General features: G+C 35.8%; 1 protein-coding gene across 2 annotated transcripts in view; it reads right to left on the bottom strand.

Moving 5' to 3' along the window:
- Window positions 1-7757, bottom strand: part of LOC127842267 (xaa-Pro aminopeptidase 1-like) — a gene marked incomplete at its 3' end in the record, with an annotated part of 30145 nt that extends 22388 nt beyond the window's left edge. Inside the window, 6 exon segments of one of the 2 annotated variants that reach the window (XM_052371694.1) lie at window positions 16-159; window positions 3152-3244; window positions 4344-4448; window positions 5556-5619; window positions 7121-7254; window positions 7731-7757. In XM_052371694.1, coding sequence (XP_052227654.1) covers window positions 16-159; window positions 3152-3244; window positions 4344-4448; window positions 5556-5619; window positions 7121-7237 — 523 coding nt within the window. 2 annotated transcript variants of the gene reach the window in all.
- Between the last annotated feature and the right edge of the window lie 6260 nt (window positions 7758-14017).

The following is a 14017-nucleotide window of genomic DNA, read 5'->3' as shown; positions in this document are numbered from 1 at the left end:
TGGTCATGACCTCACCTGTATAGGAATGTTCCAGAACCAAGAGACTGTTGCAAGGCATGGGAGGTCTATCTATCCAGACCAGGTCCACCAAGTTCTGGTGTACTGGCACCAAACTGTGCCCATTAGACTTCAACAACTTAGCCAGGGGCTTCCATGTCTCTGAAAACAGTTTTATAACAAAGATTTTCAAGCGCATACTTAATGCTTATGATTCTTTGGATATGTTAGAGACATTGGTAATTGAAATTCGATTTCATCATTTTTTAATTTTTAATCCACTGATTCCAGCTAAATTGTATTGAAAACAATTGGTTATAGAGATATACTAAAGTATGTTTCGGTGGAAAGACCTTTAATCGCATACTTAACAAGAGCTGTGTTTGTGAAACACAATGCCCCCTACTGAGCTTTGAAGCCGCACAGCAGCTATTTTGGAAACAAGGTTATATTTGGAATGTAAAGGTCACAGTGACCTTGACCTTTGACCGAGTGATCAAGTGACCATGTTTTATTGTAGATCTAAATGAGATGCATGCACATGTGAAGTTTAAAGAACATAGACCCAAGAGTTTTCATTTTATGAGCAAGGTTAAAGTTTTAGGGCAGACAGACAGACCAAAAACAATATACCCCGATCATTCGATTTGGGGGCATAAAAAGATCTTTAGAAACTCTCAACAAGTGGAGATCAAACCCAGAACTTCCATATTGAAAAGCAGACACTAGCTTTACACCACTGTGACCACTATATCACTATTCGAGTATCATAGTAATATTTTTCCAAAATATGAAACAAAAGTAGTGCAGTTTGTCACCAGTCTATAGAAATGTATGTGCTAAATGTTTGCAACCAGGATGCAAGTTAGTTTTCTGATCAGAACCAGTACTTTTTTTTTCAAATTTAAACTAAATACATCACCAGAAAGCTCACTATGTAATAATTAATATTCCACAAAACAGAGGCCAACACCACTCACAACGCTTACACCACTAACCTACGCCTTACAAATTCATACTGTAATACATTTTGTTAGTTGTGACACATTTTGTTAATCGGTATCAAAGAGACAAAGATGTATACACTTTCACACCAATCATGAATAAACAAGATAGTTTGCAAGATGAAAACGTAATAAAACATAGCTGAACTAAAGCATATGTTTGTACAGTGACAGCATTATAAGCAACATGCCTCAAAAAAGGAAAAAATTATATACATTATACATATACTAGCATCACTGGAAAAATGGGGTTTGTGCATGTGGGTTAAGTGTCCTCCAATATAAGCCAGGCAATGCAGTAAGCACAGGCTAATCAGGGGTGACACATTCTGCTTACCTGGAATTTTTCTTTCAAATGAGGTATTTTTAAACGAAAATCTAGTCTAGGCGGAAAGTGTTGTCCCTGATTAGCCTGTGCAGACTGCACACGCTATTATGGAAAAACACTTTATGCACATGGCTTTAGCCCCATTTTCCCACAGGAAGGCGCATATTTTCAGTGATTTACCAGCAATTATTTGTGCCCACGAAAACCCCTGAAATTAGGAAATTTTGCGTTGTGAAGTCTTCATATTTGGAAATTGGTGTATTTTATTTTTTAACTTCCAAATATAAAATATATAACTAAGTGACTGTTGACAAGTTGTCAATATAATATTTACTTAGGTTCAATCCATAGGGCTGCATAGGGAAACTAACTAAATGTTGCATTTTATTTTACAATTTTTTTTCATTTTTGTAAACCTTCAATTGGGATTATGACAGCAATTTGGAAATTTGTAGTTTTTTTCTAATTGGGAAAGTTTAGTTTGCTGGTATTTTAGACCGCTCATCTATTTTCTTTTTAAAGGTGAAGGGACTCTCAATTTCAATCACAAAGGAGGGTGGGGTGGAGTGAAGAGGTGTGTATAGTGTGGGGGGGGGGATTCTTGGGTGCGATGGTTGGACGGTATTTCAAAAATAAAATAATAAAAACAAATATTTGTGTTTTTTAACTGAAACAAAAAAAATTGAGGGGTGGGGTGGGGTGGGGGGTATAGTGTGAGGGTGTGGTGGTCATTTGTGAGCTGATCTTAAAAAAAAAAAAAAAATAGGGAGGGGGGGATTCGGGGGGGGGGGGGGGGGGAAGGGGGGAGGACAGGGGGGATGGTTTGGGTGGAGTCTATTGTGGTATGTCAGGTAATGGCAATTTTAGCAAAATTTAATAATTTGACCTTGAGAGTCAAGGTCATTCAAAGGTCAAGGTCAAATTCAACTTGCCAGGTACAGTAACCTCATGATAGCATGAAAGTATTTGAAGTTTGAAAGCAATAGCCTTGATACTTTAGAAGTAAAGTGGATTGAAACACAAAATTTAACCATATATTCAAAGTGACTATGTCAAAAAGGGGCCATAATTCCATAAAAATGAAAACCAAAGTTATGCAACTTGTCCTTTTACTGTACCCTTATGATAGTTTGTGAGTGTTCCAAGTATGAAAGCAATATCTATGATACTTTAGGGGTAAAGTGGACCAAAACACAAAACTTAACCAAATTTTCAATTTTCTAAGTATAAAGGGCCCATAATTCCGTCCAAATGCCAGTCAGAGTTACATAACTTTGCCTGCACAGTCCCCTTATGATAGTTAATAAGTGTTGCAAGTATGAAAGCACTAGTTTTGATACTGTAGAAATAAAGTGGACCTAAACACAAAACTTAACCAAATTTTCAATTTTCTAAGTATAAAAAGGGCACATAACTCTGTCAAAATGCCAGTCAGAGTTACATAACTTTGCCTGCACAGTCCCCTTATGATAGTTAGTACCGGTAAGTGTTGCAAGTATGAAAGCAAAAGCTTTGATACTTAAGGAATAAAATTGACCTAAACACAAAACTTAACCAAAATTTTCAATTTTCTAAGTATTTGACGGGCACATAATTCTGTCAAAATGCACGCCAGAGTTATCTAACTTTGCCTGCCCAGTCCCCTCATGATAGTTAGTAAGTGTACCAAGTTTGAATGCAATAGCATTGATACTTTCTGAGAAAAGTGGACCTTAACGCAAAACTTAACCGGACGCAGACGCCGACGCCAAGGTGATGACAAAAGCTCATAATTTTTTTTCAAAAAATAGATGAGCTAAAAATAGCTGTTAACAAAACTGACCTGCTGACATTAGGTATGGATCAACACCAACGTTTCCACCCAAGGGTAATACCTTGGACAACCAGTCGCCCTGGCTGGGCGTCGAGGGTAAACCTGGTCAATGAACACGACCCAATTTATGATATATTCTTGCCTCTTTCTGGTAAAACTGGCTGTAATGCATGTGCGTAAAATGTCGTCCCAGATTAGCAAGTGCCGTCAGCACAAGCCAATCATGGACAACACTTTATGCTTTTATGGGAAGTCTATTCTTAGTGAAAATCAAGTTTTGTTGGAAACGCACATGCATTAAGCCCCATTTTCCCACATAACAGCTCATTTGTGTCTGATTTGACGGGATAGGTAAATCATTTGGAATAAAGTTCTAGCAATATAATTGCAACAACCATGACCAACAGAAAACATGCAAACACATACAGGCAAAAAACTTGACATTTTCTTACATTCTTTATTCTTAATAGTGGTATTATTAAATATTTAACTTCCTAAAAAAATGACGTAATCCAATTGGCTTTAAGCGTCACATGCCCATGGTGTATTTCCCATTCACCCAGAGTAATTTCCATACACGTCACCCCGAGTAATCGAGTAGTCAGCTTCGCTCTAGTATGGTATGAAATTACTGAGGTTGTATATCCCATAAAACATCAGTTACTAACTGTGTAATGATTATATCTCCACCAACTACTCAATTACTTAGGGTGTATGGAAATTACTCTGGGTGTATGGAAAATACACCCTGGGCACGTGACCGCTCTATATATATTAAGCCTTTCAGATAAGGTCATTTTTGTAGGAGGTGAGATATATAACAACAATTGACAGCAGTATATTACAATAATTGTACTCAAGTTTGTTTGTTTTTTTGTTTTTTTCACAAAGCTTTTCTCTCTGACCATATTGCACTGAGATGAACTTAACCTTATACCGCTAAGATCAGCACTATGACACATTTGAAGACCCTTAGAAAATCAAATCATTGAAATTAAAAAACTTTCTTACTACATTCAATTTTAAAAGGCTTCATTTCCTACAATGAGGTACTGATGAGCAGCAAAGATCTTTAAACCTGAACATACTGCAAGCTAGATAAAGGCTGTCATGTTTCTATGCTTGTTTCATATTGCCATTTTCACTTTACTTCTGAGCTTGCAAGAATTAAATTAAAAAGTCGTCATTGCAGGACTCTCACCTTCTTTCATGAGTGTCCAGTTGCTGTCCATCTGCTTTTCAGCCTGCAGGAAGTAGCGTCCATCTGTCCAGAGGCAGGCCTCATGGTCAGTGACCACTGCTGTACCTGCAATACAGGAATCCACACTACCTGGGACATTTAGTTTGAAAATCATTTCATAATCATTAGTTTACTATCATTATTATTATTACTTTTTCAATAATAAATATTACTATTATTACCACTAGTAGAAATCATCATTATTATTATTGCTATTATAATTACTATTCCTATTATTTCAATTATAGTAACAGGCCTTTTTCTGCCTATCTAATGGGTCCGGTAGTGGGCCCCATTCCCAATGCCAAATATGGATATTTTTTTCTTATTCTCAAAAAGAAAAATCCCAATTTTCAACCGAAATTATCCAAGCCAAAAATGCGTTTCCCAGTAGGTATCCTTTATGACATATTGAGCTATTATTTTATTTGAACTTCAAGCATAACACAGTCTGTTTTTTTTATCATACACATACTTACGTTAGCAGTTGACAATGACTGTTGCATGGTAAAAAAATAGTTAAATACTTTTCTTAGCAATTTTGGGCAACACCTATTTATGAAAACATTAAAATTTAGTAAGAACAAGAGCACCACATAATGGGTGCCAACGCTCGGCTGCGGGTGCAGTTTTGAATGAATGAAAGCTTGTCAGATTTTTCTGATTTTTTTAGAGGTCACAGTGACCTTGACCTTTGACCTAGTGACCCAAAAATGGGTGTAGAGTGTAGAACTCATCAAGGTGCATCTACATATGAAGTTTCAAAGTTGTAGGTCGAAGCACTTTGATTTTAGAGACACACGTCAAGGTTTTAACAAGATGGCAGACGGCGGACGGTCAGCTGGCTATGACAATACCTCGGGTTTTCTCCGAAAACAGCCGAGCTAAAAAATCAGAAAAATAATTTTCCAAATAATGCTTTTGTCGATGAAAATTCTTCCCAATTCGGAAGATTTTGCGACTCGAAAAATCCCAATTTTGCTAAGTACCTTTTCCCAAAATAGACAGAAAAAAGCCTAATAAATAATAATATTAGTAAGTAGTACTAGTATGATTTATTATTATTATTGCTACTATAATAATTACTATTATTTCATTAATATAAATATTAATATAATAAGCACTTATAGAAATTATCATAACTATAATTATAGTTAAAGCCAAAAAATGTACCTGCTGAGCCATCAAATCCACAAACAAAGCCTCGCCTGCAGTCACAAGGGGCAATGTACTCGCTCTGAAAGGCAATTTTGTATTTAATGGCTTGAAAAATATAGTTTGTTCCTTAACCTATTTATGCCTAGTGGAATCTCCCATCCTTCTATATTGGATCAATTTATTTCCAAAATTAGGGATGTCTAGTATATTTATTTCTATATTTAGAATATTTCTTACAGAAATTCCTTTAAGCAAACAGTGCAGACCCTGATGAGATGCGGCATCATGCGGCATCTCATCTGGGTCTACGCTGTTTGCCAAGGCCTTTTTTCTAGACGCAAGGCACAAATGGGTTAAACTTAAGCAGTCAGACAGAGAAACTGACAGAGTAACTAAAACATGCCCCTTTTTGTGGGGTTAAACAAAATCTTGCCACAAAGTCTCTCCACATAGTTGGTGTTGTTGGTGTCCTGGTAAAATAAGAGATCAAAGTTCAAACATAAATACGATCGATTTTTTTCTATGATATTCACATGAAAGTTGCAGTTATTTTAAAAGGTGTGATAAAACCTTATAGCAAACTTGTCAAGTATGTTGTTCCAAATTTTACTGTTGATATAACAACAATTTAAGAAATAGATCAGGAATTCCTGGAATATTATAGTCCATTATAGATTCATGCTTGCCAACAAGCAGTTTGTCTTTGGATAACTTAACTACTATGATATTTAAACATGTATGGATTTTAAGCTAATTTTAACAAATTAAGTCTATGACTAAGTCTGCAAAGCCCAAGTGATCTAACACAACCTTTCGCTTTAAAGCAGTATTAATTTCAACTTTAAAAATCCCTCACAAATATGTGCTTTTTGTGATACAATTTGCCTTAAATAGAATATAAGCGATTGTTAAAAATAATTTCTAGTCTTACAATGTTTTGGCGAATATTTATGCCTCTACATGTATATATACTCAAACCCGGTTAACTCGCGGGTCGGGTTGACTCGCGGTATTACATTAGCCCCCTCTAGCTCTTGTTTATAAACAAACCTGCGTGAGCTACTTGTCAAATCTGACAGAAAATATCTCTCGCTGCCATCATGAATCGATTTTTGGTTATTGAATGTCACAACACTCAGACTTTAACAATATAGGAATTTTTATAGTTCAGTAAATGTTCGTAACGAAAAAATATGACAGTGCTTGGAAATTACTGTGCTATTCATATTATTTTATGGCTTAAATTCTATATATTTAAATTGGAATATACGTCATTGGTTGTTACCTTGAAAAGTATGTCAGAGCTTTGATTATTCATGTTTAATTTAATATTGGTGCTGTTTAACCTATTTACCGCGAATCTACCCGGCGAAAAAATGAACAACAATGGCAGACAGTGGTGTTGGATTTGTTTCTACGGCAGTTAATATTGAAGGATTTTCGTCATAAAAAGGCAATTGTCCAATAAAGTTAAGTTAAATATGATTGCCCTTTAAATCATTTATCTGATATTTGAAGATGGTTTCATCGCGCAAGTGAATATTCCTCAAGTACTGCGAGTCAACCGTGTTGCAGTATACCTGATGAGCATCCCCCGAGGGTACAATGTAAGCGTGTAGGGGCTCTGACACATATGCCCTGTTCTTCATGAATGAGCGCAGTTTGCTCAGAATTGCTGTGGTATTCTTGGCAGACATGCTAGATACAATATATGCTAGAAACAGAAAAAAATCAGAGTTATCAAAGTGGTCATGAAAAAAAAAGAATATAAATAAAGATGTGTGATGTAAAGTAGACCAAGAAATAAAACAACATTGTTCCAAATGCTTTATTTCTTACAAATACCAGAGAAATAATTTGTAAAATGTAAAGGGAGACATAACAAATTAATAGTAGATTGTGTTCAATCATCATTAATTCTTTTAGAATCAATATTTCAACAATGAAAAGCATTCAAATCACAGGTACTTGAAAAAAAATATGGTGATAAACGATTTGTCGTTGAACAATAAATGTTATTTAAGAATTCATTTATGGCAACATTTTAAATATGCTTTAGTACCGTAAAAACTTGAATGAAGTTTATGTATCAGCTTGACTAGACAAATGTAAAATGATGGAAACTGGAAGTAAAAACAAGGACGCAAACATTAGTTTTTTCCGTAAATCATTATCCGAAATCACTGCTACCTTTAATCAAGGGTTACACTCTACTCTGAATTAATCAAAGCGCTGAAGGTGCTGAAGATGTTCGCTATTGCATAATTTAACACGCAGTTCATTTTTCAAAATCAATCGCAAGTTTGAAATGAACACACGCCATTCAACTGTATAAAGTGTGCGTCATAGCGCACGGGTCGAGTTTTGTGTGCACTTTTTATCATCCTTATTATTTCATAGAAATAACTAAGACAAAATAAAAACAGCATGCTTTTTGGAAGTTCTGAAAGCCTAGAAAGTATGATGAAAATGGTAATGAGACTTAATATAAAGAAAATTTGCAGTCACCATCATATTAAAGGAATATTTTTTCTAATATCAAATGACTATCTCACCAAGAATATAAATTCATAATGAAAGTTCCGTGTACAAAACTTTCGATTTTTGACACCATATACAAATTCAAAATATACAATAATCTTCGTATCTTGTATATGGAGGAATAAAAGTATATAAACATTGCTGTTAATGCTTTACTTGTTACCCTAGCAGTTCACACGGTGTCAACAACGCTGACATAAACATAGGTATAGAGCACTAATGCGCTTTTAGGCGTAGCTGTTTACTCAGTTTTCATCTTATTGACTTTTACATAACGCCAACAGACAAGCATGAATATTTTCGAATATTTAATAAGCTGATTCGAGATACAACCTCTGAATTTTTGCTACATCACTGCGTATGTGCTCAATTCAAAGGATGTCGCACTGTTCAGTGTAAGGAATTCCGGACTACTCTCTGTATGCTCAAACGACACAAATTGTGGCCCTGTTACAATTACGCGTTAAAATCCATCTCGCAGAATTTCACTTTCGCCTCCAAGATGAGAAAACAATCATTGAAATAGTATAGTGTCACGATATGAGAAAATCGTTTAATTATCATACCACAATGTTTGTCGTACTTGGTCAGCACGTCTAGAAATCATTCCTTAATGTGTGGATAGGCTGCCATTATTAACAACTTTGCTATTTTGAATTCAATTTTGTATCAAAAAGCATTGTTCTTAAATGTGGCATTTTCAATTCGCAATGAGATTTGTAATGACCCCGTCATGCGAAAATGGGTCTTATTCCATATGCGCCCATCATAAAAATAGCCCACTCAGCTATTTCTCCTTCTGGTAAGGAGAAACATAACATATTGAGTGATTTTAAAGCGAACCGCATCGCCTATGGCCTGACTGCGCAAAAGCACATGTTGGGTTCAACAAACGCTTGCCGAAACGCATTTGTAAGACCCATTTTCGCATGACGGCGCTATTGACGTGTGATTTAAATGTGTCGAAAGAAAACTGCGTTTAAATCAAATATAAACATACGATATATTTCGATAGTGAAGAAAGATACTCATAACAAGGCAAATGAAGACACATATGAAGTGCTCTCCCGTAGTATATTTTTTATCTACTCACACTAATGTGTGGTTTGACAATGCTAACACACATTTCATGCGGTGAATATGCAGCTTACAAGTGAAAAACACAACACAATAGTTTAACTTTTGTTTAATTGTATTTATTTATTTAGAAAAGTAAATTGCTAACTTTATTTCAAAGTCAGCGTATACGCCGACTACATTTTTAAAAGATATTTATTGTTATAAATATATTTAATATATGTTGTTTTCGGTTTTAGCGATTATAAAGATTTTCGAGGTTGCCTATAGTATGCCTGTAGTAATTGATGAACTCATATCCAACTGTCTATGTATTGAGAACTGTGAATATAAACAAGCTAAACCTTCTATTAACCTTCTACTATTGCGTTGCTAGCTCCCGTAAATACCAAAGATTGCCGCTATCTGTTGAGAACCAAAGAACGTTGTCCAGAAATACCCGATGTAGTAGCATGAACGAGGTTACGAAACAGGTCATTCGTATTATTATTATAAATTGTTTGTTATATTCGGGTTTAGCGATTATGACACATTTTTTTGTTTTTGTCTATCGTATCGCTGAAGTTAGTGTTGAACTTATATTCAACGTTTTATGAATTTAGAATATAAATAAGCGTCAACTTTTTCCCGAATCTATAACAGCCTCAATTTACGACCTGTACTACGTCATTGAGTTGTATGTGAGAGCGTTACCTATTTCGTCGTTATCCCCCGTGGACTTTCCTTTGTTTATCGACAGGCGCATCTATTAAAAGCCTCATATCATAAATGCCAAAACACCCGCGAAAAAGAACCACGTGACGAAATAGGACGCTAAACGCGAATACCATGCGACTACGACTTTTATTATGTAAGAACGCTCCGCAATTCCTTTGAAGCCGGGGCCTTGTGATTGCTATTACGTAAAGAATTGACCTCTAACTGAAGTAAGCAAAGGAAACGCAGCACCTAATTGACCCATTCCTTCTATGTGCGAAGGCAGATTGAATTTTACTAATGTATGGTTTGCCTATTATAACACACATTATAATGCGGTAAATATGCGACTAACAAGTAAAAAACACTATAATTAAACCTTTGTTTTGAATTAAGTTATTAAGAAACCAAAATTCCAAACCGCATTTCAAAACAGCAAGACTACATTTTTAAGAGAATATTCTTGTTATATTGAAATGTTTTTTAATATTCAGTTTCAGCGATAATGAAATATTTTTTTTATGTTGTCTATCGCATCCCTGTAATAATTGTTGAACTCGTGGTCAACGTATTATTAATTGAGACCTGTGAATATAAACAAGCGTAACCTTATACTAGTGCGTTATTCTCACCCGGACTCCCCTTTGTTTATCGTCAGCCTCAGATTTATGAATAGGATGAGCGAAAATACTACGTCACGCAGACGCAGCAGAAAGTGGACTATTTTAATAATTCATAAACAATCTCCTCCGCGACACGTACAATACGATCATAAAACACCATTCGAAACTATTGCATTTAACACGATATTAATATAATGTTTCCATTTGTGAATAAACATAATTGGAGAACTCAAACCTCTTGCATATATTTTACAACTCTTTCTTGCGCGGATACGCGTAGTAAGCGGGAATTGGGCTCCTCGTACCTAGGCCGTACCGACCTGAATTTTACACTAAGCACTTTAGACGGTCGCTAAAGCGACCATCTAAAAACCACTTCAATAAAGTTATTCCAATGACCTATACAGCAAAGGGATTAGCAACCTCGCGATACCCCGTTACAGCACGCGAAATCAACCGGTGCGCGAGATTCGATAATCTCCTTATTTCCTTATTTTGAGCGGGTTACGTTTTTTCGGATTCAAATTATATAATGTTAAATTAACGAGTACCTATTCGTTCAAGTGTTGCGTTGTTGATCTCAAAATCAATCAGTTATTAGTCTAATTATTACGCAGTATGTCGAACGGGGACCCAATTATCGGACCCTTTGATGAATATTAATTGCCGGTTGTTTCGCCAGGGTAAAATTGCCGTTGTTTATCGCTCGTTTGTGCATGTACAAAAGACCGGTCTTTTAATATAATTAAAATGTTACCATGTTTTGTTTAAAATAGCAACATTATCAAGACATGTTAAGTGCAAACAATTCAAAATGTATAATTGTTCTTTTACCTCCGAAAGTTTCGCATGTCATTTTAATATTCATCAATAGAGTCGCTCAGAACCTGTGCAGCTAAACGGACCTTCATGTATTGAAAGGAAGCAGATCGATTCATTCGATTGCGAGCGATCTCGCTCATGTATGGTGATATAGTCTATCAGCAAGATGGGTTGGGGTGTACCGCTCAGGGGGGCAAAACAACACCTATCGTATTTGATTGTATACTCAATAAAAATAAACAAAATGTGTGATAACAATCTCAGTTGGGCAGCTATAAATTATTATTGAGCTGTTTCTGTGGCAACCGTCAGGCTTTGACTAAATATCTAGTTTAGCTAGTATAATTCTCAAATATTTCTTCAAAATTGGTTCTAGAAAAAAAGTTTGGTGTTAAAATGAAGATTATGATTATTACCTAGTATGATCTGCAGTTAAATATTCAAATTAGTACATTTGCATATCTATGAATATTAATGAGATTGCAAGAAAAGTTCCTAATAACTAGCGAACCGCCAAAATAGTAGGGTCAATATACACTTTGAACCCCATAAAATTGCTACAAAAGGTATTTTAACTGATCCTGGTAGGGTAGAAGGTCCTTAAAAACATATCAAAAGTTTTCCACAATCAGACCTCCAGAAAGTGTTTTTTCAAGATGGCCACAAAGAAGGCCGCCAAGACCTATTACTGATCATAACTATGTAACTTTCCAATCAAATTTGATGAATTTGGTGTCTATACCTAGGTTTCAAGGGGCAAAGAACACATAATGATCATCAAAAATTGTTTAAGTTTACCATGGCGTCGAAAATGGCCGCCAAGATGGCCGCCAAAATCTATTTATTTTCATAACTATGTAACTATCAACTTACATTTGATGAATTTGGTGTCTATACCTAGGTTTCAGGGGGCAAAGAACACATAAATATCATCAGACAAAGTGTAAGTTAATTATGTAACACAGAAATCCAACATGGCGTCCAAATGGCTGCCAAGATGACCCTCAAAGATGGTCCCCAAAACCTATTAATGATCATAACTATGTTACTCTCAACTCAAATTTGACGATTTTGGTGTCTATACATAGGTTTCAGGAGGCAAAGAACACATTTAGATAATCAGACATTGTTTAAGTTTATTATATTACACACAAATCCAACACGGAGTCCAAAATGGCCGCCAAGATTGCCGCCAAAACATATTTATGATTATAAAATACATGTATAACTATGTAACTATCCACTCAAATTTGATTAATTTGGTGTATATACCCAGGTTTCAGAAAGCAAATAACACATTAATATCACATTTATATCACCAGACAAAATGTAAGCTTATTACGTTACACATAAATCCAACACGGCGTCCAAAATGGCCATCAACAAAATACGAAGGACCACAAGTCCATAACTTGTTACTCAACGTTATGGTTGTTATGTAAAATGCCAGAGTTTAGGAGACAGGGAACACTTTAATCGAATTTAGATTATAACTGAGGAGTTAAATAATCATAAAATCCAATTTACGACATTTGGAAGAGAGAATCAACCAGCACATGACTTCATGATAGGATCAGGTTTTACTAACTTCTGTTGACTTCATTTTTTACTCTTGCAAATTGAATCATTGAAGATTAATTACAGCCTGAATAAGCACGAGTTCTCTCAAAAGGTTAATATTGTACAATTTGCGTTCCTATGACTTTATTTACATAAAAGCGGAAGTAGATGGTCTTATTGTCCCTTTCGGAGTAATGCAGGATCAAGATGAGCAAATCTGTATCCTCGCCCACCAACGTTTTGGTGCTACGACGGGATCGTTATACTGTTGCTTTAACAATTTGAACTTCTGCATCCCCTAAAGACAGACCAACATAGCATCCCATTTTAGTCATAGTTATGCTGATCAGAGCAATCATGCCGGCATTGTTTCTGTCACGACACAAAAAGTCTTCCTTTTTTACATGAGCATTCTGTTTCTTTGCTGAAACTCACAATATAAATCACGTTTCAGGTGCATTTTGTCTTTGTTATAATCACCGTCTTCGTAGCCATCGAACCCCACTGTCGCTTGTCCGTAATGCCTTTCTCTGAATCTACATAAAACTCGGCTATTGCGTTATATGAATCGCCCTTCTCCATGGTTAACGATGCAGCAAAGTGCCACCATCATGCATCTGTTTCATGAATACAGTTCATCACAGCCTCACATGATGTGTCTACAGCATTCTCTCAAATTGACTGAGCGATCTGAGTCTTATTTGCTGAACAAAGAATGTTCTTGGCTTCAAAAAAGGCAGCAGGATGGGAGCTCAGTTCATTAGACAATGTGACTGCAAGGGAAGGATCTCCAGATTTTGACACCACCAGAAAACGCTGGAACAGAAGGGCAAGATCAAAATCACGGTCAGAAGCGATATAAACAGCCAAGCTATTCCCAAGAGATTTGGCTTTGTATTTTGTCTTGAATGTATAAGCAAAGACCGACTTTCTTATGATATCTCTTATGATCGTTTTCCAAACCGCCTCAATTGCATGAACATTCACATCTGACCCAGCCACTATCTCATTGACCATGTTTCTCAGAGTAGGGTCAGCTATATATGGTGAGCAGCTTGTAATCTGTGTCTGCATTTTCTCTAGATCAGAAGAATCCCCTTTGATGCACGCCTCAGTTTAGTCTTTGTGTTGTGGACTTGTAGTATAGGTCAGGTCTGT

This window comes from Dreissena polymorpha, chromosome 8, assembly GCF_020536995.1.
Source record: "Dreissena polymorpha isolate Duluth1 chromosome 8, UMN_Dpol_1.0, whole genome shotgun sequence".
Lineage (NCBI taxonomy): Eukaryota > Metazoa > Mollusca > Bivalvia > Myida > Dreissenidae > Dreissena > Dreissena polymorpha.
The sequence above is the reverse complement of the archived record's forward strand: the minus strand, read 5'-3'. Positions and strand labels throughout refer to the sequence as shown.